Raw genomic sequence first — 24511 nt, forward strand, 5'->3', positions numbered from 1 at the left:
AATTGACCTTAAATCAAAACAAGGATATATATATATATATATATATATATATATATATATATTACAAAGTTGTTGGGTAGAAAATGATTGTGGATACGTTTGATTTGATTTAGAACCACAATAAAAAAAAATGAATTATCAAAATTAATTCATTTTGCCAATTAGACCACTGCAAACGGTAAAAATTATGTAATTCAATGTAAAACAAGTAAATTAACAATTATTTATAATATTATAATGATTTAATATCACAAAATAATAATATCTTTTAATATTCGAGAGAGCGCGGGAAAACACCGGAGTCCCCAATCGAGCGGCAATAGCCTCAGAAGGGTTTGCGAACTCTCTTACTCTCTCTCTCTGCTTCGATTTCTCTCTCTTTCGATTGTCCCGCGTCTAAAATCTTCCCCATCCATAAGAAAGCGTCCCGGCACAAGCTCTCTACCAGAGATCAGGAATGAACGGCGAGAGCAGAAGGCGAGACCGCAGTGATTCGCGAAACCCCAGGAAGCGTAAGCTGCTTGTCCACAACGCAGAAGAAGGACTCGACTCCAAGCTCGGTTTTGATCTCTTCTCCGAAGGGGACAAGCGCCTCGGATGGCTGCTTACTTTTGCACCTGTAAGTCAAGCCCATTTTGCCCCGAAACACTCTTACTCCCCCTTTTGGTTGCCAAAAAAACGAAATGAAAGTTAATGAAAAGAGATTTTGATTCACGAGAAGATGATAAATGAAAAAAAAACAATAATATATTTTTGAATTTCTGTCATATTGGCTCTTACTCATATTCCATAGCGAATGAATTGGGTTCTGGGGTTGCATAAATTTTGAATACAAACAGTGTAATGTTCACATAATGGGCTAATATTTTTGTAATATGCAGTCTTCCTGGGAGGACCAAGACACTGGAAAAGTCTATAGTTGTGTTGACCTCTATTTCGTTACTCAGGTAAAATTTTATTTTTCCTTACTTGCACTTGTCACGGTAAACCATTGCTATTGGTAAGTTTGAAAATTATTTTCTTTTTGTTATTCGTTTGATGAGTTTGCAAAGTTTATATTATATTTCACTTTAGGATGGTTCTACCTTCAAATCTAAGTACAAGTTTCGTCCTTATTTCTATGCTGCCACAAAGGTATACTGCTCTCACTATTTCTGAAAATTATTGTATTTGTAAAGTCAGTATTAATTAAATTGCACAATTACTGATGATGGAGAAAATGATGGTTTTATAGGAAAAAATGGAAATGGATGTTGAGGCGTATTTGAGGCGACGTTATGAAGGTCAAATTGTTAATATAGAAATTGTGAAGAAGGAAGACCTCGGATTAGTAAGCAACTTATTTATTAAAATATACCATATATTTTCACTTTTTTCCCACGCATGAGGCCTTTTTCATTTTTAAATATCTTGTATATTTTTTTATTTGCTTGTCCAAGATTGTATAAAATGTCTAATTTAAGGCTTAGTTGTTGTTGTTGTTGTTTCATTTTTTACTTGTTTGTTTCACATCTCCAATTACATCTAAGCATCTATATATGCCTACCAAGGTTCTTAGAATTGGGATCCTACGTAAGATCGTTTTTCCGCCCGGGGGGGGGGGGGGGGGTGGGTACCCGCAGGATTAGATTGTAGGATCGGATTGTGCATTGTAAGATTCTACTTACAACATAATAAATTTACAATTTATGTTTTTGGCGTTTTGAAACAACTCTCAATAAAATAAGACTACAATTTTGGTAGTAAGTTAAAGAAATTAAAACAAATTTCACGAATGTAGCTAGCAACTAGTATGTTTTTCCTTTAACAATTTTAACCCTAAAAAAGATTCGAATAGTCTGAATTGCAAAGTGCTCTGCAAAGGGCACTATAGCTAGCTTGTTTATTAAATAGTTGTAATAAAAAAGACAAGCAAAAAAATGAAGATAAAATGAAGAATTTGTTAATATTAGTTCAATAAACTCATGTAAACTTCTCAGCTTCTATGGTTTTGTCTTGTCATCAGACCATTAGTAGAAGAAGGATAAGATGGAAAGAAAGGAAGAGGAAGAAAAGAAGGAAAAGAAAAGCTTTTTGTTGAAGGAAGAAGATCCTTTTGTTAGTAAAAAAGAAACGATGAAGGAAAAGAAAGCTATATGCTCTCTGTTTTTGTCTTTGGCTTGTCGTTAATAAGAGAGAAGAAAATCAAGAAAGTAAAAAAGACCATAGATAATGTGTAACTATTACAAGCCTGCAACTTTAAGCTCTCAGCCTAACTGTACAACTCCCTAATTGTTGAAGCTCTCTTTGATCTCGAAGCTATCAGCTGGTATTCCCAGCCTGATAGACAACTCGGGTCTTCAAGGATTCTAAGCTCTCAGAGAGCTTTCAATTTCAAAGAAAGATAGCTTTCAAGAGATGCTTAGCTGTCCTCTCGGCTTCAATGAACATATCCTAGGACATGCTTGTTTTTTTGTCCTAGTTTTGATGCATTTGAGCCAGCTGGACCCAAAGTTTTAGTTTATTGCAGAAGTAAAGAGTTTGGCCCAATAAAAAATATAGATTGAGCTTTTTATTTAAAATCCCAAACAGGAAAAAATTCATATTGCATTGCGCAAGTAGGATCGGTAGGATCCTAAGTAGGATCCCAAGTAGGATCATGGTCCTAAGATTCTAATGATCCAGATAAGATCCTATTGGGATTCTACTTGATTAAGATTCTATTCTTGACTGTAGGATCGCAGGATCCAGATTGTGGTTTTGATAACCATGATGCCTACCAAACAACTTTTGGTGCACTTGGAAGGATAAGAGTAATTTCATTGGCCTTAGATAGAGCTGCATGGCAGAAAGTTAATGATTTTTATAGTGACTTAGAATAATGGGATTTTAAGCTTTGCTGATTTAACATCAGTTCAGTCTTTGAACAAGCTGATCAAACCTCGAGCTTTTAAGAAACATCAACTACACAAAAGATAATGAAGTTGCTGTGAATTGGCAGAGTGTGTGTATGCCCCGGGGGGGGGGGGGGCAAGATTAGGATATTTAGACTAGCTCCTTTTGAATTTGTTTTACTCTTATGATCCTAATAAATAGCGCTTCAAGTGTTTTGTGATGTTGTAGGGTTTGACTATTTTAATAGGCTTCTACTAATTTGTTCACCAATAAAATGGACTGAACATTAACATGCATCTCAAAGTTACTTCTTCCATTAGCAGAGTTTGAAATACTACCACCGAAAAGGCGACAACAACAACCTAGCCTAAAGCCCTACTACTTGGTTGGCTACATTAATCTTCCTGTATCATTTTGGACAATCTAGAGCATAATTACCAGAAAATGCTAACACCTTAGCAAGCCATGTATTCGTACGAACATTCCAAAATGTGGTACATTTTCGTTCTGGAACACTAAATCTAGCAATCCAAAGTTTTAGTTCAATATTTCTCACGTAACATAGCTTTTTAGATAAAAGTGGGGAATCATCACATTTAAATTCTATTTCTATGATTATTAATCTATTCCACAACAGAAAATATCTTCTAGATTTAGAAAGAGCTCAACATGCTTCCCAAAATATACAAGACACTTTGTTCACCAATATATTTAATCAAATATACCCCTAATGTTCTGCATTTCAAAGCATGGACCGTACTGTGATCTCGTTCCCATTCCATGAACCAAAACATTCCACGTTCTAGGTTACATTGATCTAGAGCAATATTCTTCAAAAGTTGGAGTGTTGTTAAATCCTTACTCACGATCATGGGCCAGTTATTCTAGCTGTCACATATTTGTTTATTTTTTAATTTATCTTTTAGAGTTATACCTATAGGTTTAAAAAATGTTAGAAGTTTGTGTAACGGTTATGCTTGTTGCTGTTTCGAATGTTACATAATGCATATGTGAATTTGTCAATGAGAATTATGAACTTGTTAAAACTTATAGAATCACATGTGTTGACTTAAAAATCTTTCAACTATTGTCTTATATGGCTATTACCAAGATTTTAAATCAAGTAACATATCATATGCCAAACATGTTGAATGCTATATTGACTCTTTGTTGCTAAAGCGAGAAAATCCTAGTGGCTGTTACTTGTCACCATTTTATTGAGTATGCATATTGATATAGCAATTCACAAAATAATGCAACATAAACAATGAAACATATTTATGTTTCATATTTCATTGCATAAACACTTAAAAAAATGAAAATATAATCTAATAATGAATGGCATGGAGCAGATACTAAAAATTACTTGGCTTCAAATTTAAGTTTGACCCTATTTTTTAGCAATTGAAGGATGTAGATGTACATTACAAAATGTGATTTCTAACCAGAAGAAGAGAAAACTTTTGAAATATAATTTATGCTCTCCTGCATGACAGACAATTTGTTATCTTCAACTAGTTTGAGTTAAATTCTTGAGTTTTTGATAGTAAATATGATGAATATAGTTTATAAATTCTTTTTCAAGTTTAAAAGCTTGAAATGTTTTTAAGAATACAAAATTAGTGAAAAATATGTTAAAGCAATTTGAAAATAGTGTAAAGGCATAACAATCCATTGTGATAAGTAACAACAGGTTTTAGATCATTATGATCAATATGAAACCATAGTAGATCACATCGATTGATGAATATTGATAGAGATGTAGTTAGGATACATACGAGATTTTGTCTTATGACATGATAACGGCTGATTCTTAAAAGTAGTTACACCACTCATCCGCCTTAGCATTCTGATTTCATTAACTTTTATCTTTCGAATATTTTTTTGATAAGTAATAAGTTTATTGATATAAAAAATGAACACCAAGTACACAAGGAGTGTACATGGGGTAAACAAATCAAAAACAGAAATTACAAGAATCTAGTAAATCAGAAACAGAAGAAAATGATTGGTTTCACAAAGCAGCCAACCAATCCATCAAAGTTGTAAAAAAAAATAGCTTCAGGTCCGAAATGGATCTTTCCTTATCTTCAAAACACCTACTATTTCTCTCCCTCCAAAGACACCACAATAAAGAATGATGAACTATCAACCAAATAAACCCATTTCAATAATGATCAAATCTGCCTTGCCAACACACTAGAAGTCCCACTACAGATTGCGGCATAACCCAGCTCACTCCAAACACCATAACCCACAAGTCCATTGCAACCGGACAATGAATAAAAAGATGATCATCCGTCTCATTATTACACTTGCACATGTAGCACCAATCCAATATCCAAACCTTTCTTTTTCGTAAATTGCCAATCGTTAAGCATTTCCCTAAAGCAGCAGTCCAAACAAAAAAAGCTTCTCTAGATGGAATTTTCTGTTTCCAAATACTTTTCCAAGGAAAGCCACAATCTTTGGAGCCCATTAAAATACCATAATAACCTTTAACCAAGAAGCCCTTCTCTTTATCAGATTTCCAGCACATCTTATTCTCACCAGACCCCTTCACCGATGCACCATAAATGGTATCCATAAAACCAGTCAAGGCCTCTTATTCCCAAAGATGCATACCCTAAAGAAACTTACATCCCAAAACAAGACTCCATTATCAAACTTCATAAGCTCAGCCACGCTAGCTTCTTTATCTTGGCAGAATCTATACAAATCAGGATAGCTGACTGCAAGAGACATCTCACCACACCAATGGTCTTGCCAAAATTTCACCTTAGACCCATTTCCAATATCATGTAGAACGTGGCAAGAAAAAGAAGGCCATCCCTGACTAATATTTTTCCACAAGCCAACACCATGTGGACCATTAACGGGCCTAGTACACCAACCACCCCATTCACAGCTGTATTTCACTTCTATCACTTGCTTCCAAAGAGCAGCCTTCTCCATCCCAAATCTCCATAACCACTTCCCAAGCAAAGCTTCATTAAACTGTCTCACCTTCCTTATCCCCAAACCACCCGAAGAAATGGGAGAGCAAACAGTATCCCATTTAACCAAATGGAATTTTGGTTCATCACCAATGCCACCCCATAAAAAATTCCTTTGAAGTTTCTCAATATGGTTAGCCATAGCAGCAGGATAGGAAATAAAGATAGAAAGTAAGTGGGTAAATTAGATAGAGTGCTTTTAATTAACGTGACTCTACCTCCCTTAGATAAGTACAAACGTTTCCACCCTGCTAATCTTCGTTCTATCTTCTCCAAAATTGGGTTCCATATTGTCTTATCCTTGAATTTGGCTCCCAAAGGAAGACCCAAATATTTCTTTGGAAGATTACCTTGTTTACAGCCAAGGACGTGCAAGAATAAGTCAAAATTAAACACCGTACCGATAGGAACCAACTCTGACTTGCCCAAATTAATCTTTAAACCAGAGACTGCCTCAAACCGCATAAGTATCACACGGAGAAACAAAATCTGATCCAGATCAGTGTCACAAAAAATTAGAGTATTGTCCGCAAAGAGAAGATGAGACACCACCAGAGCTCTTCCCTCTATACGCCCCACACCAAAGCCTGGCATGTGACCATCATGGACAGCTTTATCCAACATTCTCCCCAGGGCTTCCATAACCAAGACAAACAACAAAGGAGACAATGGGTCACCTTGTCTCAACCCCCTTGAGCTCTCAAAAAACCCACAAGGAGTGCCATTTATCAGAATGGAGAAACGAACTGTAGATATACAAAAGAAAATCCACCGCCACCATTTGGCAGAGAACCCACCCCGTTCTAGTAACTGCATAAGAAAACCCCAATTTACATGATCAAAAGCCTTCTCAACATCTGATTTGCAAAGTAGCCCTGGCACCGCAGTTTTCAATCTACTATCAAGGCATTCATTAGCAATAAGTACAGGGTCAAGAATCTGCCTGTTTCTCACAAAAGCATTCTGTGAAGTTGAAATTATATCTTCCATAACCGTGCGAAGTCTGGTGGCTAAGACCTTAGCAATGATCTTATAAACCCCCCCAACAAGACTAATAGGGCGAAAATCCTTTAATTCAATTACTTCATTTTTTTTAGGGATGAGAGTGATGAAAGTAGCATTCAGGCTTTTCTCTATTGCTTCTTAGTTGCTTGACATTTTGATCCATATAGAATATTTGGTCTTATAGACCATGCATTCTCCATTTTATCCAACTTGCTTTAACTCTCTATTGCATGTTCTTCAATTTCTATAGCTTGCATGATAGATCCAGGGTATATTGGAGTCTACTAGTGCTGAATCTCTGGACCATCAAGTTTAATAGTCTCTCATATTCATCCTAAAATGACCATTAAGTTTTTATTAGTTTTTATTTTTCTTTTTTTTTCTTTGCTTCTTTATTCTTTCTTTATTTTGGTGGTTGTTTCTTTTGGAGGATTTCTTGTCCTCACAGTGGTTCTAATCTCTTTATTTTCTTCCTGAATACATTTTTGGATCTTATGATGGAGAAATCGAAGAAGATGCAATACAAAGTTAAAGCAAGTTGGTAAAATGAAGAAGTGCTTTGGGTATATGTGTGATGGTAGAATACCCTTAAAATTAAAAGGAATGTGACAGTAAAAGTAGTAAAAAGAGTTGGTGGGGGTTCAAGGCATCGAAAAACACTTAAGACAAAAGGGATGCAGTTTAAGACTTGGCAACAATGTAGAAATCTGGAAGCTTTGGAAAGTGTAAAAGAGGTAAGAAAAGAATTAAACAGATGCGAAAAAAGAGCTGTAAATTAGACATATAATAATTTATATACTAGACTAGATGATACTGTAGAAAAGAAAAAGGCATATTTGAACTTGCTAGAGCTAGAGAAATCAAAAGCAAAAAGGCACAGGTAACATAAAATGTATAAAAATGCGTATGATAGTGTTTTAGTTAAAGAAGGCTACATAAAAGAAAATTGAAATATTGTTTGAGTAAGATTTTGAATGAAAACCTGGTGGGAGACTTAAAAATCTAAAAAATTAAGATTTATCCATAAAATTAGAGCAAAAGAAGTTAAGTATGCACTAAAGAAGATAAAAAATGGAAAAGTTGAACGACTTGTTGACTTGGAAATTGAAGTTTGGAAATGTTTAGGAGATATTCAAAATTGAAATAATTATTGCCAAATCAAACTCATGAGACTTGAACAAAGACTAAAGTTAGAAGTTAGGATTTTTATAATAATAGACTGGCTTTACACCCAAGTGATTAACTCTAAAAGCCACGGGCTCATTTAGTTGTAGAAAACAATTTTCATTGTCCATTTTGGTTTTTTCAAAAAATTACAAAAAATTAAGCTCATGTCATTTTTACAGAATTTATATGAAATAGATGAACAATAAACAGTTTTGCCACTTTTTGTTTGTGGAAATAGTAGTATTTTCCATTTCTAATTTTTCAAATAATCACAAAAATGCCACCTTGTTTTCCCAAAAAGTTGGAAAACATCTTTTTACTTTTTTTCTAGGTTTCTAATTCTTACTTTGTGTATGTGAGCACGAAATTTGTGTAGTTATGTATAGAGTTTCTTCTAAATCCACACAAATCCAAATTCAAACCTAAAATCCATGATCCCAAATATTACCTCACAAAATTTTTGGAAAATTAAAAAACAACTTGTTTTTTTATAATTATTTTGAGATCCATAAATAATAAAAAATTGTTTTGCACATTTTAAACAAACTCCTTATTGTCTACGTTTTTAGTATGACTATTGGAAAACTAAAAAATAATCTAAACTTTTACAATTCTTTGGAAAACTAAAACCTGGAAAACTGAGAATGTTTTCCACACCTAAATGGGCCTTATATATCTATTAAAAAGATTAATGGAAAAGTTTAAGGAAAAAAAAGGGACTTGTACATGGCTTTTATCTACCTAGAAGGAAGTTCTATGGTGGTTTCTAGAAAGATAAAAGGGGGGGGGGGTTATGTGGTTGGTACATATTTGTAAAGACATGTACCATTTGGTAATAACTATGTTAAGCAGTTAAGCTTGATATAAGTTTTTGGCTTGCACCGAACTACTTAATTGTTTAGGTGAAATGGTAATCTAACATGGTATCAGAGTTATGGTTGCCACTTGCCAAGAGGTTCAGGGTTCTAGTTTTGTGGCCTGAGTTTATTGTGTGGTGATTGAAAATTATCTTATTCCAAGTGATAGGTGTTAAGTTATATATTGTTTGTCTATCTCTCCACTTGCAATCGGGTTGCATGTGCAAGGGAATGTTAAAGCTTACCATATGTGTAGGCGTAATTTAGGATATTCAGATTTAATTTTGTAATTTTGAGTGTTTATGGATTTGCTATTATGTTTCATTAATTAGGGATTTGTATTATCTTCCAGATTTTTTTTCCGTATTAGGGATTTGTTATTATTCTAGGGATTGTTTCCTCATGGTATTTGATATTATTTCCTTGAGATTGTTAGGTTCTTTTGTATTTGGAGAAAGCAAAGGCTTGATGTGTAACTGCAAGGGGCAGATTTGAATATTGAGAATTAAGCCCTAAATTGGATCTTGCCTTAATTTCCCCCCCTCTCTTTAATTCTCCCATTTATTTTTCTGTTGCCTTCTTTTGATTTACTCTTAACGTTTTATCATTTTCTTGCTGAATTCCTTGCTGTGAATTGGTCTTGCATATCCCTAATTAACTTCTCTAACTTTCGAGCCTCTCTTGTAGGAATCCTAAACAAGAACAAATCTTGAAACACATCCAAATCTTGTAGTCTAGCAGATCGTTATCCCTTGTATTTTAGGCTCAGTCTTAACCCAACAGCTCTTGCATCAAAACCGGAAGTTGTATTAAATCTTATCTGGCTTATTGTAGAAAAATATTGGTAATCTTCATTTTGGTTCAGCTCTGCTACAGGGGTTTATACTGATTATGCCAACCTGGGCTGTGCCCTTTCTTCTAGCTATGCATTTAATATGTCACAAGCACAATCTAGCTTCCGTGACAATGCTATTAATGTTGCAAAGGAATGCCATGATTTGGTGTCCTAAATGAGCTCATACAATCTAACATATACCTCATCTTTTGCTGGCATGTATCCATATGTTTTCTTTAACTGACTTAAATGTTTACATTAATCCGGCAATGCACTGTGACAACAAACCAGCATATGGAACGAGGAGAGAGTGGCTTTGTACTCACTGAAAATGCTTGCTTAGCATTGAAAGACTTCAGTTTTTGTTAATTTTCATTTTATGGTGTTGAAATCACTCAATGACTAATTATTCCTGATTGGTTCTTTCAAATTGTTGATATTACTGAAGTATTAATCATCCTATGCACATAAAGGTTTCCAAATATTTCTTACCAGCTGTAAAATTTGTTTAATGCATTTGTTTTATTTTCATCTGATTATTTCTTCATCATATCCATTGCTGACTCAATATCTTATTTATGCTAATTGGATTGAACTTATGTAATCATATTTGCCCAATCTATGTTTGCTAACTGTTTTATACACTAATTGACAGAAAAACCATTTGTCTGGCTTACACAAGTCTTATTTGAAGATATTTTTTGATACTGTTCAACAATTAATGCATGTCAAGAGTGATTTACTGCATGTCGTTGAAAGAAACCAGTCAGAGTTTGATGCTGCTGAAGCATATGAGTCCATATTAACAGGGAAAAGGTTAGGGCTCCATATTTCTGATTCAGGTTGTGTTTGGCCAAAGTTAATTTCTTTACTAGGTTGCTGCTGTCACAGAGAGAAACTAGTTCTGGTTTCTGCAATCCTTATTTTAGCGAAGTATTTATTTCGGTATCTAAAAGCTATGGAATATTTTTCATTTCACTGTATTAGCAAATTTGTTTTCCTGTTTCTGAGATATTTTTGATGCATGATTTGCAGTAAACAAAGACCTCAGGATTTTATAGATTGTATTCTTGATCTTCGGGAGTATGATGTACCTTATCATGTTCGCTTTGCCATTGACAATGGTGATTTCTATACTGTCCTTTAGGTTGCAAATCTTGTATTACCTTTGCATTTTTTTTAATGTTTTAATGAGTTTTTTTGGTCATAATGTGAATTCAATGCAATTCAGATGTAAGATCTGGGCAGTGGTATGACGTTAGTGTATCCAGTGCTGGTGTTGTGTTGGTGAAGAGGACTGATCTTCTACAACGTGCTGAAGTTCGTGTTTGTGCATTTGACATTGAGACAACAAAGCTTCCTTTGAAATTTCCAGATGCTGAATATGATCTAGTAATGATGATATCATATATGATTGATGGACAAGGATACCTGATAATTAACAGAGAGGTGTGCACAATAGAGATAATGCTATTTGCAGCTTCTCTGCATTTTCTTGACTCGTTTATGATGCTTCCTCTCTTTGATTTGTTTTTTGAATTTTAGGATGCTTAAAATTTTGTAAATATGGTTTTACATTTGATAGAGATTTGTTCCAAACTGAATTTAATTTCTATTATGGTCTTACATCCAAATCATACTTAAATCAGCTTCTACAGGAAAATTTTGAGGCACAGGGAGGTCTCTCTTTCTTTCGTTCTTTCTCTCTTTCTTTCTTTATTTCTTTCTTTCGTTTTCTTCTTCTTCTTCTTCTTCTCTCTCTCTCTTTTCTGCTTTTAACTTTCAGAAGAAACATGGAGGATTGGGATCTTGTATATTACAGAAGACCCGAATGGGAGTCCATATCTTATTTGTTGATAGCCTATTTAAGAAAAGGTGAATGTGCATAATGCCTTCATCTAGAAGGATGCAAAAGGTACTTAGAATGTCCTTTGTAGAAAGAAATGTGATAACATATCTCCAATAGTAATTAAATAATTTGATGATTTTGTTCAAAAGTAATAACTGGATGACCTTGTCTCATCATTTCTAACTTCACTTTGGTGTTCAGTTAATGGTTTGGAACAGGTTAATGGTCAATTAGGCTCAGGGGGACATGTTTCAATATGCTTTGTGGTTTGAAACCATCATTTGGTCATATCCCCCATTGGAGGGTTTTGTTTGTTTGTTTGTTTTATTGGGGAAGGTGGGAGGTGGGATGTCCTCATGTGATTACATAATTTAACTTAGCTCTTCTGTTCAGTGAATGGTATGACTGGTTAATTGCACAGCCACTTGGGATGCATGGTTATGACATCCAACTTAGTTTACTACCACATTGAAGATCTTCATGTGGAATTCTTTTATTGGGATAAGATATTGGACAGCATGAGGTGAATATTTGCATTTTTAAATATAATTAGACTGAATTAATTGGTAAATATGAAAAATATGTCTTGGAAGAGAACTTGTAAATTGAATCCTGAGAGCATTATCACTGTATGGAATCAACGGGAGGTGACTCTATGTTCGAAGAGGTCATGGGATACTGTTTCCCTTTCTGTTTTTCAATTTTTAATATTATTCCTAATGTTATCCATGTAATGGACTTTATCCTGCAGAAAGTGGGTATGGACTGAGTAATAAATATTTGAACACACAAACTTTTGATTTCTCACATTAAAGCCAAGGGTAGAGGGAAGCAAGGAAACTTTAGGCATAAATGGAATATTTTTGTATTGGGAACTTGGGATTATTATGACTTTGGAAGGATATTTTGGTAAGTTTATAGATTAACATAAAGTTTATATTAGGTTTACTAGTCATTTGGCTATAGGATTTATGTTATTTGGATTTAGTTTAGTCTTTAAGGAGATATTTTTTTTTCAGGATTTTTAATTTTGGAGGCTTTCTAATATTCTTAGGGTTTCATTTTGTTTAGTTTTACTTTAAGTTCATCTAGAAATTCTTTCTTTTGAAACAAGTTTAGAAAAAAAAAAAAAAAAAATCTAAAGAGGAATTTGAGCCCTAGTTGGTTTCTAAGTTAACTAGAGTTGTCTTTAGAGGGTTTCAATTGATTTGCAAAATTTTGAGAATTTGTTGATTGATACAAAAGAAACAGATTTTGATTCATTAAATTTTGGGTGTTTGGTTGATTAATGAAGGCATGATTACCTACATTAATGAATTTATAATCAGATCAATCCTTGTTTCCTCTTCTCCCCTCTATTTTTTAAAATCAAAGCTTCATCTTGAAACCCTAAACTGTTTTTGTTGAACCCCTAAAATCTTAAATAATTTCCTGTTCAGAAAATCTAGCTCTCAAGTTGTATAATTCGAGTTAGTAATTATCTTCAAAGCCTTGACATCTTCAACCCTTACAGTTATTCCCTTACCTTTCCTTTCCAAACAGACTATTTAGATTTAATTTTGATGGCTGTCCTAAGTCAGATTATTGGATAGTCATTGGAAAGAGTGGCAGCTCTTAAGAAGACCCACATCTTTCTATCCGATTCTTCTAGAAGAGGTTGGTTATAATGTGTTATTACTGAATGTTTTTCTTTTGACAGCACATACGGTGGTGTACATTGCTCTATGTTAGTCAGTGAATTAGTAAGGGTATGATGGTTATTATGTTGTGCATTAGATATGTTATAAATAGAGATGGAGACCAGACCTATTGCTAACCTAGGTTCTGACTACAACAATTTCTTCTATCCTCTTTCTTCTTCTTTTATTTCTTAACATGTATTAGAGCAATTATACTAAAAACCCTAAGTCATTATCATGATCATGTACAGTGTTACGCATGCCCAAACCCTAACCAACATCGTGGTCCATCAAGATAATGAAGTCGTCATTGAAACCGTTGCTGGAAACCTATCCTGCCATTGCGTCTCAGATCAGTAATAGTTCTAGAGCCCCTTTTGAAAAACTAACATATCAGTTGCATTCATAGGGTGCCAATTAGGTTACCCTGAAATTTCATCTTTGGTTGTCAGCGCACGCGTCCTCACATGTCGGGTGCCTTCCAATGATTTGAAATTGATCTGTTTTTCCCTCCAGCTTGGTTGATCTTGCTCGCTTGGGCTTGTGTAACATGTTTTGGAAGTTGAAGGCTTGTGGGTGCCTTCAATTTTGGTCCATAGATCAGATCTTGGATGATTGTGTTCATTCATAATTGTTTTAGGTGAATTGACCTTTGTGTCTTTGCCAGCATGGTATTTATTGATTGCTTGTGGTTGTTAGTGGTCTAAATCATGTGTGTTGCTGATGGTATTTTGTTTTTCTTAGGTGTGCATAGAGATTCTTTGTTCAATTCTTCGACTTTGCTTCAAATATTTGACAGGGTTTTTGGGCCTAAAATGAATTTGGGGAAAAATTGTATTGTGGCTATTAGTCTAAGTTCCATTAGATCTAGGGGATTTGGCTTTGCGATTGGGTTGTGGTCTTTTGGATTAGCCCTTGTCTTATTTAGGAGTTGGCGGTAATCCTAAGTTGGTGGGTTTTGGGATCCAATGGTGGAGAGGGTGTCTAAGCATTTGGATGGTTGGAAGGTGCATTATTTTCCTGGGGGGTTGTATTACTCTTCTTTAGGCTTGTATTGCTAGTATACCTCTTTATTATTTGTCTATTTTTAATATTATGGTGGGGATGGCTAGTAAGCTTGGGAAGGTTATGAGAAATTTCCTTTGTTCTTGGGTTGGAAAGAAGAGGATCCTTTAATTAGTTGGATGATTGTGTGTATGACTAAGTTGGATGGGGGTTTGGGTCTTGGTAAGTTGGTGTTTAAAAACACTGCTTTTATGGCTAAAGGGTTAGTTTCATTTTGAGGAGTTTTCTCTTTGGCATAGTCATTAGAAGTAAATTTGTCTTGCGAGTGAGCGGGTGGGGTGCTAATTGGGAACTAGGTGTTCTTATGAAAGCCTGTGGAGTTGTGTTTCTTATATTTAGCCCCTTTTCATTCCTCATACTAATTTTGTTTTGGGTAATGGTTCAACATATTTATTTTTTGGAGGATATCTGAATGGGAACTGCTTTGTTCATATCTTTTCCCCGCCTTCATTGCTTTCGGTTTCTAGGCATATTGGTACTATTTCTTCTTTTATGATTTTTGAAGGTGATTTATCTTCTTGGGATTCCCACTTTTGCATAACTCTAAATGATAGGGAGTCGGAGGAGCTTTCTTCATTGTTACTTTTGTTGGAGAATTGTTGTCCTTCCATTAGGAGGGATAGTTGTTCTTCGTCTTTAAATTCCTCGTGGTTTTATTCTTACAAATTTATTTTTTTGATTTTTCACTAATGCAAATATTTCTTGCCCGCTTAATAGGACTATTTGGAAGGCCAAAGTTTCTTATTTGGTTGGTTGTTCTTAATTGAGTGGACACCAACAATGTGTTACTTAGGAGGACACCTTCAAAAGGCACTTTCACCTCATTTGTGTTCTTTATGTCATGACAGTTTAGAAACTGTTGGAAAGTTTCAAATCTGTTTAGTCAACTTTCCTATTTTTTCTAAGAGAATCTCAGCTGTAAATGTGTGAATATCCTAGAATATTTAGTTTCCTTAGAAGTTAGCATCTTTGGTTCTTTCCTTCTTGGTTCTTTCCTTCTATTCTTTTGCTGTACATCTATTTATACAGACCTGTACCTAAGTTACAATTACTGAGAATTATTTCCACAAGAAGCTATCTCATTCTAGATGGTATCAAAGCTAAGTTTGTCTCTTGGCCTTGTGTAAGCCCTAGTTTTCCCTTGGCGGCTCCAATCTGACCCTAATCTCTATAGGGTTTTCTTCCTTGTTCAACTCTACCCTAATCTCTTCTGTTGCTGTAGCCATGGCTGAAACATTCTTGGCTGGACTTAATGATGAGTTTGATGAAGTAAGGGGAAGAATCTTAGGGAGACAGCCTCTACCCCCACTCAGGGAAGTATTTTTTGAAGTACGACGAGAAGATTGTCCAAGGAGTGTGATGATGAAGAAAAAGGAGGATGAGACTCTGCAAAATTCTGCTCTACTTGCTGCCAATAATCCTGCTTCTTATGTTGCTGGTAACACAGATTTGGCTACTGCCAATATTTCTACACAACAGCCTTACTCTAATCAAAGGAGGTTGAAAGATAATCCTTGAGTATGGCGTGGCTATTGCAATAAGCCTCACCACACTCGAGAAAATTACTAGAAACTTCATGGAAAGCCAGCAAACTTGAAGAGGAACAAATTTGGACCCTCTGATAGATATCATGCAGCCCCTAAAGCCAATGAAGCTAATTTCCTAAGTGCTGAGCAGGTGGATCATCTTCTTCAACTGCTGAAATCGACTTCTGCCTCTGGTCTTCCTACTGGTTCATTGGCCCAAACAGGTGATAACTTTAGTGCCTATCCTTGTTGCTTAAATTTTGCATGATGGATTATTGATTCTAGTGCATCTAATCACATGACCAGTACCTCACAATTGTTTCAATCTTATTCTCCTTGTTCTGGCAATAAAAAGATTAGAATTGCAGATGGAAGTTTTTCATCCATTGCTAGAACAGGTTTTGTCCAAATCTCTGAAAAAATAGAACTCAAATCTGTCCTTCACATCCCTAAACTTGCTTGTAACCTGCTGTTTGTTAGTAAACTCTAACGGGATTCTAATTGTTGTGTCGTTTTCTTTGATTCCCATTATGAATTTTAGGACCAACTCTCGGGGAGGATGATTGGCAGTGCTAGGATGATTGATGGACTACTACTTCGATGAGACTTTATTCAACAATAACAAGCTCAGAGTTTGAGTAGTAGTACAAGTTCTGTTTCTGTTCATGAACAAATAATGCTTTGGCATCTTAGACTAGGACTTCCTAGTTTTCTCTATTTAAGATATTTGTTTCCTAGCTTATTTGAAAAACTAGATTGCAATTCTCTTCATTGTGATGTTTGCCACATATCCAAAATTCACCGAAGCACCTATCAATCAAAAGCTTATCTATCTTCCAAACCTTTTTATTTAATTCATAGTGATGTTTGGGGTCCCTCAAAAATCACTACTACTTCTGGTAAGAAATGGTTTGTTACATTTATTGATGATCATACACGTTTGTGTTGAGTGTACTTATTGAGTGAAAAATCTAAGGTTGAAATTTTTTTTCAGGATTTTTATAATACGGTTGAAACCCAATTCCAAACGAAAATCAATATCCTTAGAACTGATAATGGTACTGAATATTTTAACGAATGTTTAAGAACGTTTCTTTCAACAAAGGGTATTCAACATCAATCTACTTGTCGTGACACCCCACAACAAAATGGCATCGCTGAGAGAAAAAAAATCGCCATTTGTTAGAGGTTGCACGGGCCCTAATGTTTTCAATGCAAGTTCCTAAATATCTATGGGGTGATGCTATTTTAACTGCATGTTATCTCATTAATAGGATGCCTACTCGAGTGCTAAAATACATCACTCCCTTAGATTTCCTAAAAAAACTGTTTCCTACATGTCGGATAACATCAAACCTGCCACTAAAAGTGTTTGGATGCACTGTTTTTGTTCATATACCTACCAATCTTCGATCCAAGCTTGATCTTAGGGCAGAAAAATGTGTTTTCCTTGGATATGTTCCTAATAAAAAAGGGTACAAATGTTTTAACCCTCTAACCAGAAAAGTTCATATCAGTATGGATGTTGTTTTTATTGAAAACTGGCCCTTTTTTGGCCATAACTATCTTCAGGGGGAGAAAAAGGAAACTGAAGATGAGTTTTGGAAAACCTCTAAGCCTCTTCCAAATGTTTTCCCTGACATTGACATCCACTCTTTAAAGGGTCAGAAAATCGATACTTTAACTGGCGAAAATAATGGAAATCCTAGTCTACCTATACAAGGCATACCTGATTCACAAACAGGGAGAGAATTACTATCAAATATTCCCTCATCTGAGCTTCGTGTTTATACCAGAAGAAGAAATCATCAGAATAATAGAGCTCTTTCTTCAAATCCAGAGCAAGGCCAATCATCATCACCTACACAAGTTGGTCCTCCTTCACATACTCTAGGTACTTTTGCTTCTCCAGATTCTTGTTTTGATAATTCTATTGATCTTGACCTGCCCATTGCCCTAAGGAAAGGAGTTAGAACATGTACCACACATCCTATTTCCAACCATCTATCCTATCATAGACTCTCCGATTCTCATAAGGCCTTTACTTCAGATGTTTCTCATCTGTTTATTCTAAGAACCATTTAGGAAGCACTAGATCACCCGGAATGGAGATTGGCTGTTCAAGAAGAGAAGGATGCACTAATCGCTAACAGCACTTGGGAAATTGGTGACCTATCGAAGGGGAAGAAGACTGTTGGCTGTACATGGGTATTTACAGTAAAATTCTAGGCTGATGGGAGTATAGAAAGGTACGGAGCAAGACTTGTGGCAAAGGGGTTCACTCAAACATATGGAATTGACTACCAGGAAACATTTGCTCCTGTAGCCAAGATGAACTCAATTCGTGTGTTGCTCTCTCTAGCAGCTCACTCTAACTGGCCTTTATATCAACTAGATGTGAAGAATGCCTTCTTAAATGGAGACTTAGAGGAGGAAGTCTTTATGGATCTACTGCCAAGATTTGAAGGGAAATGTGGCAAAGGCAAGGTGTGCAGATTAAGGAAATCATTGTATGGACTCAAACAATCTCCTAGAACTTGGTTTGAACGTTTTGGGAAGGTAGTAAAGAGTCATGACTACAGCCAAGGTCAAGCCGATCATACTATGTTCTATAGACACACAAGTGAAGGTAAAATGACTATCCTTATTGTCTATGCAGATGATATAATTCTGACAGGTGATGATAGCAATGAGCTAAAGAGGTTAAAGAAGATCCTTGCTCAGGAATTTGATATCAAAGACTTAGGCAACTTGAAGTATTTTCATGGTATGGAATTTGCAAGGTCAAAGAAAGGAATTTTTGTTTCCCAATGCAAGTATGTGCTTGATTTACTTGGATAAATAGGTTTGCTAGGGTGCAAAGCAGCTGAAACACCTATAGTGCTGAACATAAAACTCCAACCAGCTAAGGCTGAAGAAGTGATCAACAGAGAGCAATACCAAAGATTGGTAGGGAAACTCCTTTATCTCTCTCATACACGTCCTGACATAGCCTTTGCAACAAGCATGGTAAGTCAATTTATGCACTCACCAGGACTCGAGCATTTTAATGTTGTGTACAGGATTCTAAGGTATCTAAAAGGGACTCCAAGTAAAGGTTTATTATTTGGAGGACATGGGAATTTACAGGTTGAAGTATACACTGATGCAGATTGGGCTGGAAGTATCACTGATAGAAGATCAACTTCTAGCTATTGCACCTTTGTTGGAGGAAACCTAGTAACATGGCGCAGCAAGAAACAAAATGTGGTGGCAAGGAGTAGTGCAGAGGTAGAATTTAGGGCTGTTGCTCATGGAATTTGTGAAGCACTATGGATCTAAAGGTTGCTGGAAGAATTAAAGATTTCTAGTTCACTACCAATGAAACTATATTGTGACAATAAAGCTGCAATAGCTATCGCTCACAATCCAGTTCTTCATGATAGAACTAAACATGTGGAGGTAGACAAGCATTTTATGAAGGAGAAAATAGATGAGGGAGTAATCTGTCTGCCATATATCTCGACAACTGAGCAAGTAGCAGACATACTGACAAAGGGACTGCCGAAGAAATAGTTTGAAAACTTCATTAGCAAGCTGGCCATGGAAGATATCTTCAAGCCAACTTGAGGGGGAGTGTTGGAAAGTTTCAAATCTGTTTAGTCAACTTTCCTATTTTTTCTAAGAAAATCTCGGCTGTGAATGTGCGAATATCCTAGAATATTTTGTTTCCATAGAAGTTAGCATCTTTGGTTCTTTCCTTCTATTCTTCAGCTATACATCTATTTATACATACCTGTACCTATGTTACAATTAATGAGAATTATTTCCACAAGAAGCTATCTCATTCTAGAGAAACAACTTCTCACCTGTTTTTGTGAAGCACTTTTGCTTGGATACTTGGAATAAGCCTTTTTAAGTCTCCTGGGAGAAAGTTGTGTTTGTCCAAAGTTGGTGGAGGATTTGTTAGTAATCTGTTTTTCTGGTTTTGATAAAAGGAAGGAATCAGATGCTGTGTGGAGTTGTGCAGTTTTCACAGCTGTGTGAGGTTAATGGCCGGAAAGAATATCCTAGAATATTTGGTTTCCTTAGAAGTTAGCATCTTTGGTTCTTTCCTTCTTGGTTCTTTCCTTCTATTCTTCTGCTGTACATCTATTTATACATACCTTTTCCTATGTTACAATTATTGAGAATTATTTCCACAAGAAGCTAACTCATTCTAGAGAAACAACTTCTCACCTGTTTTTGTGAAGCACTTTTGCTTGGATACTTGGAATAAGCCTTTTTTAGTCTCCTGGGAGAAAGTCGTGTTTGTCTAGAGTTGGTGGAGGATTTGTTAGTAATCTGTATTTTTGGTTTTGATAAAAGGAAGGAATCAGATGCTGTGTGGAGTTTTGCAGTTTTCGCAGCTGTGTGAGGTTAATGGCTGGAAATAAAATGCTTGGTATTTATGGGAAAAGGTGAATTCCTCTTTGTCATGGGAGAAGATCCATTACTAGCCTCTCTTTGGTGTGTTGGGCTGTTTTAAAGGAGTGATGTTTTTTGATATTCATCAGGATTGGCTAGCTTTATTTGTCTGACCGCTGCTTCTTATCTTATTGTTTTATTTTATTCTTTCCTTCTTTCTGTTTAGGGGGATGTCTTATCCTCCTTTTTGTATATTCTTTCTATTTTAATGAATTCCTCTTCTTTGGCTACCCCAAAAAAGAAAGAAATTATGTGTGTTGCCATTCATTATATCTGGGGACACAAATTTCAACCAAAAAGCTAGGAGGGGACAACTACTTGTAGTGATATAAGGTGGTCAAAATATATTTGCCATGCCGGGTAAGGAAAGTTCAAACAACATCTTCAGTCAAATCTCCATCATGATAACAAGAAGGTTTTGGTTCCTGGATGCTTTGATTGTTTCCTTGTTGACACCTTAGATTGTGTGTGCACTTTGATACAGTTAAGGGAATACAAGATTATGCTAAATTGCTTTATTCTAGTAACTTGATTTGTATGTTTGACTTGCCATTGGAGTATTTCAACTACAACAGAGACGTAATTCGCAGAGACAAGTGCATCCATGGGGAACTCCACATTGTGCAATCCATAATGGTTGGTGTTCATGGGATGCAAAAGCAAAGGGAGCATATGACAGTTCTTTGGATCCTAGCAGGTTCTAAGCTTGATTTTGAATCAGTCCAATCTCAGATTGGTAGTGCTAAGTTGCCTTATTTTGTTGATGTGTGTGAGATCCATGCCTCTTCTCGCACTCATTCCTTAACCTCGTTGTCTGTGTGCCTCAACTTTTGATTTTGTCTGATCTCCCGCACAAAGTAGTTCATAGCAGAAGTTATACTGGGCCTGTTTGGGTAATGTTAGATTAAGAGATGGACGTGCTAGAGGTACCATATGCAAGTGTTTTCATTGTGGGTGGGGTAGGGGGATCATTCGAGTAGTGTTGGGATCCTCATGGAAGGCTCCCTGTAGTCACTGCATATTCCACCTCTACTAGTTTAACCACTGGAGCTATAACTTTATTAAAGGGAAAGTATTCAAAAGTTCTTGTAGTATCATGCATTGCAGCAAGCATCTCTTCCTATTGTATCCCTTGCTCAGATAGGTAACCTTACGACTTGTTTGTCTTTCTATATCTCCCCCCTTAGTCCTTGGGTCATTGATTTTGTTGATATTGTGATAGGTGCAACCAATATGTTTTCCACCCTTTAAACGACTTAGCTTGTGTTACCCTTGTCAATGGGTCCGCTACCATAATTAGGGGAATACGGACAATCAACTCTACTTCCTTTATCTCTCTTTCTTCAATTCTGTATATTCCTAAAGTTCCTTCTAATCTTATGTTTTTTAGCAAGATCACAACCAATAAGTTGTTCCTTGTTCTATTGTCATTTAGGATTTGAAGATGAGGAAGGTTTGTGGAGGATATGAGGCTGTTGGATTTTAGTACTTTAATTTGCTGCCTCCTTATTCCGGGTGTACTATTGTAGCCATCACACTGCTTTAAATCCATTTTCATCTTTTGGTCATCCTTCATTTGATAAGTTAAAAGAGGAGTTGAGTCATACATCTAGTTTGGGGTTTGAGTCTTGTCAATTGGCACCATCATGTCTAGTTTGCTTCCTGAGTTAATGAACGGGCCATAAGCCCTTTTATGTTAGTTCGTTATAATGTTCGGGGTCCTAGTTGTGTCATGTTGAAGTTACATTTTGGGTATCAGTTATGTTATCAAGAATGATTTCACTCTATTAATGAAGGATGAATTTAAGTTATTTAATGTTCTTTTGTGCCTTTTGTTCCAAAATAAAAACTCGATTTAATTTACATACTTCGTAGTGATGATGACAAAGGGTACTTTAGCACCCAATTCACTACCTATATGACTAGATTTTGAAATGATACATTTATCATCTTTTGCCCACACTCCACAACATAATGGAGTTCTCGAGAGGAAAAACAAACATATATTTGAAGTGACTTGTACCTTTTTGTATTAGACGGATGTCTCCAAAGTGTTCTGGAGTGATGCCATGCTCATTGCTTGCTCCCTTATCGACATAATGTCATCCTTTGGCCTTGATGGGAAAATAATTTATTTTGTTCGCTTCCTTGCCGCTTCATTGTTCCTATTGCTTTCTTGTATATTTGGCCTATATCTTTTGTCCATCACTTAAATAGAGGGGTGGATAAGTTGTTGGATCTTTGTCATTTTAAGTTTATTTTTTTGGGGTACTCATACTTAAATGGGGTACTGATTTTATGGTCCTACTTTGCGTTGCTTCTTTATCTTTGTTAATGTTACTTTCTTTGAGTCTATACCATATTACTTTGACTCATTGCCATATTGATGCATCCTTTCCTTTTTGAAGTCTTCCAGATTTTGGTCTACCACTTACGCCTAGTCATCCTTATGTCTCAACTGAGATGAGTGAACATGACATTAACTCAAGGGAGGAGAGAGTCCTCTATAGTCTAATGCCTTGCCTTCAGACTTTGTTTAATGATCCAATTCCTATTGTTGTTAAAAAAGGTAAATGCACTTGTACTGTAAATCTGATTTCTAACTTTTTTATCATTTCCTCTCACCTCTATATTATAGTTTTATTACTACTCTATCTTCCATTTCCTTTTCCATGTTCGTGCCAAAAGCCTTATCACACTTTGAGTGGAGGCGGTAATGGATGAAGAGATGCATGCTTTATATAAAAATGATACTTGGGAGCTTGCACTTCGTGCTAATAAGTCTATTTTTGGGTATACATTGTGAAGTTCAATCCTTATCGGCTGTTGCATCATTTAGATGTGAAGAATGCTTTCCTACATAGTGATTTTCAGGAGGACGTCTATGTGGAGCAAGCACTCGGATTTGTTGCTCAAGGAGTAGTCAACCTTGGGTTTTTTTTTTTTAATAAATTTTTTATTTATAAATTAGCAAAGAAAAAATATATTAGCAAGGCATCAAGGGGATCCCAACTTGTGGTACAAAACATCAATCACTCTAAAGAGTGTTGCAAACATCAAAGATTACATAATGATCACTAACAATTTTCCCACTAAGCCAGCTAGAGACAGCAGCATTCCATTGGTCTTTGCAAGTTTGAAGCAAAGTAGTTGAGGCTTTGAAGGCTCTTTGATTTCTTTCTTTCCAAGCACACCAAAAGATGGTGAGAGGGATGAGATTCAAACCCTTTTGCTTCTTCTTTGTGGCTCTAGTGCCTTTCTAAGCCCAAATCTTCCCTCTAACTAAATTTGTCATAACCCACTGCCGCACAGCCAAGTAAATTGCCAAATTCCATAGGTTCCTTGTCCAGGGCAGTTGAGAAGAATGTGGTTTGACTGATTCTATGCCAGCGATATAGAGAAAACACCTAATTGTGACTGTAAGCCCTCTTTTCTGTAGATTGCCGAGGATTAAAATATTTCCATGAACTGACTCCCAAGCAAAAAAGGCAACCTTTGAAGGGGCAGCTGCCCTCCAAATGTGAATCTAAGGGGAGTTATTGCAACTTGTTTCCAATTATGAGAACTTCTTGTAGAAAAATTTTACAAGGAAAACATCATTTTTGTCCAAAGCCCATTTTGGTTCGTTGGGTATGTTTTGGTGACAGAATTTGTCAAGAAATCTGTTAAAGTTAGAGCGTGTGAAGTTCCTAATCTGCCATGTTCATTGTAAAAAAAATGTCCTAATTTCTTGATTAGTGATTTGGAGATGATGATTGATGAGGAGATTTTTATCACAAGCTAAGCTATAGGTGAGGAAAGGTAGCTCTAAAATTACTATTCTCACGCCACACATCATGCCAAAAGTAAACATTATCCCAATTCCCCACTTGAAATGTCACAAAATTGGAAATAATCATTCCATCCTTTCCTAATGAATTTCTGTACTCCCACTCCATAGGGACCCCTTCTATTGTGAGTTTTCCAATCATTGTGCTCAAGCCCATACTTAGAAACAATAATATCCTACCAAAAGTGGTCTTTCTTCTTCATGAACCTCTATTACCACTTCTTGAGGAGGGCTTTATTGAAAGTGAGGAGGGATTTCAACCCCAAACCTCCCAAACAAATGGGTTGTTTGACCATTCCCCTTTAACAAGGTGATATTTAAACTCCTCCCCTAAGCTTCCCCAAGGAAATCTTCTCTGAATTCTTTCCAATCTCCTAACTGCT

At 35.9% G+C, this 24511-nt stretch overlaps 1 protein-coding gene across 2 annotated transcripts in view; it reads left to right on the forward strand.

The window, feature by feature from the left end:
• The first annotated feature begins 302 nt into the window (after positions 1-302).
• Positions 303-24511, forward strand: part of LOC131149281 (DNA polymerase epsilon catalytic subunit A-like) — a 152062-nt gene continuing 127853 nt past the window's right edge. For both annotated transcript variants that reach the window (XR_009135188.1, XM_058099594.1), the window contains exons 1-7: positions 303-619; positions 882-947; positions 1075-1134; positions 1235-1330; positions 10390-10550; positions 10770-10858; positions 10966-11183. Coding sequence is in view for 1 of the 2 variants with exons in the window: in XM_058099594.1 (XP_057955577.1) it covers positions 458-619; positions 882-947; positions 1075-1134; positions 1235-1330; positions 10390-10550; positions 10770-10858; positions 10966-11183 (852 nt within the window). In the remaining variant the exon portion in view is untranslated. The remainder of the gene's footprint in view (positions 620-881; positions 948-1074; positions 1135-1234; positions 1331-10389; positions 10551-10769; positions 10859-10965; positions 11184-24511) is intronic.

Source organism: Malania oleifera, chromosome 2 (assembly GCF_029873635.1).
Source record: "Malania oleifera isolate guangnan ecotype guangnan chromosome 2, ASM2987363v1, whole genome shotgun sequence".
Taxonomy (NCBI): Eukaryota; Viridiplantae; Streptophyta; class Magnoliopsida; order Santalales; family Ximeniaceae; genus Malania; species Malania oleifera.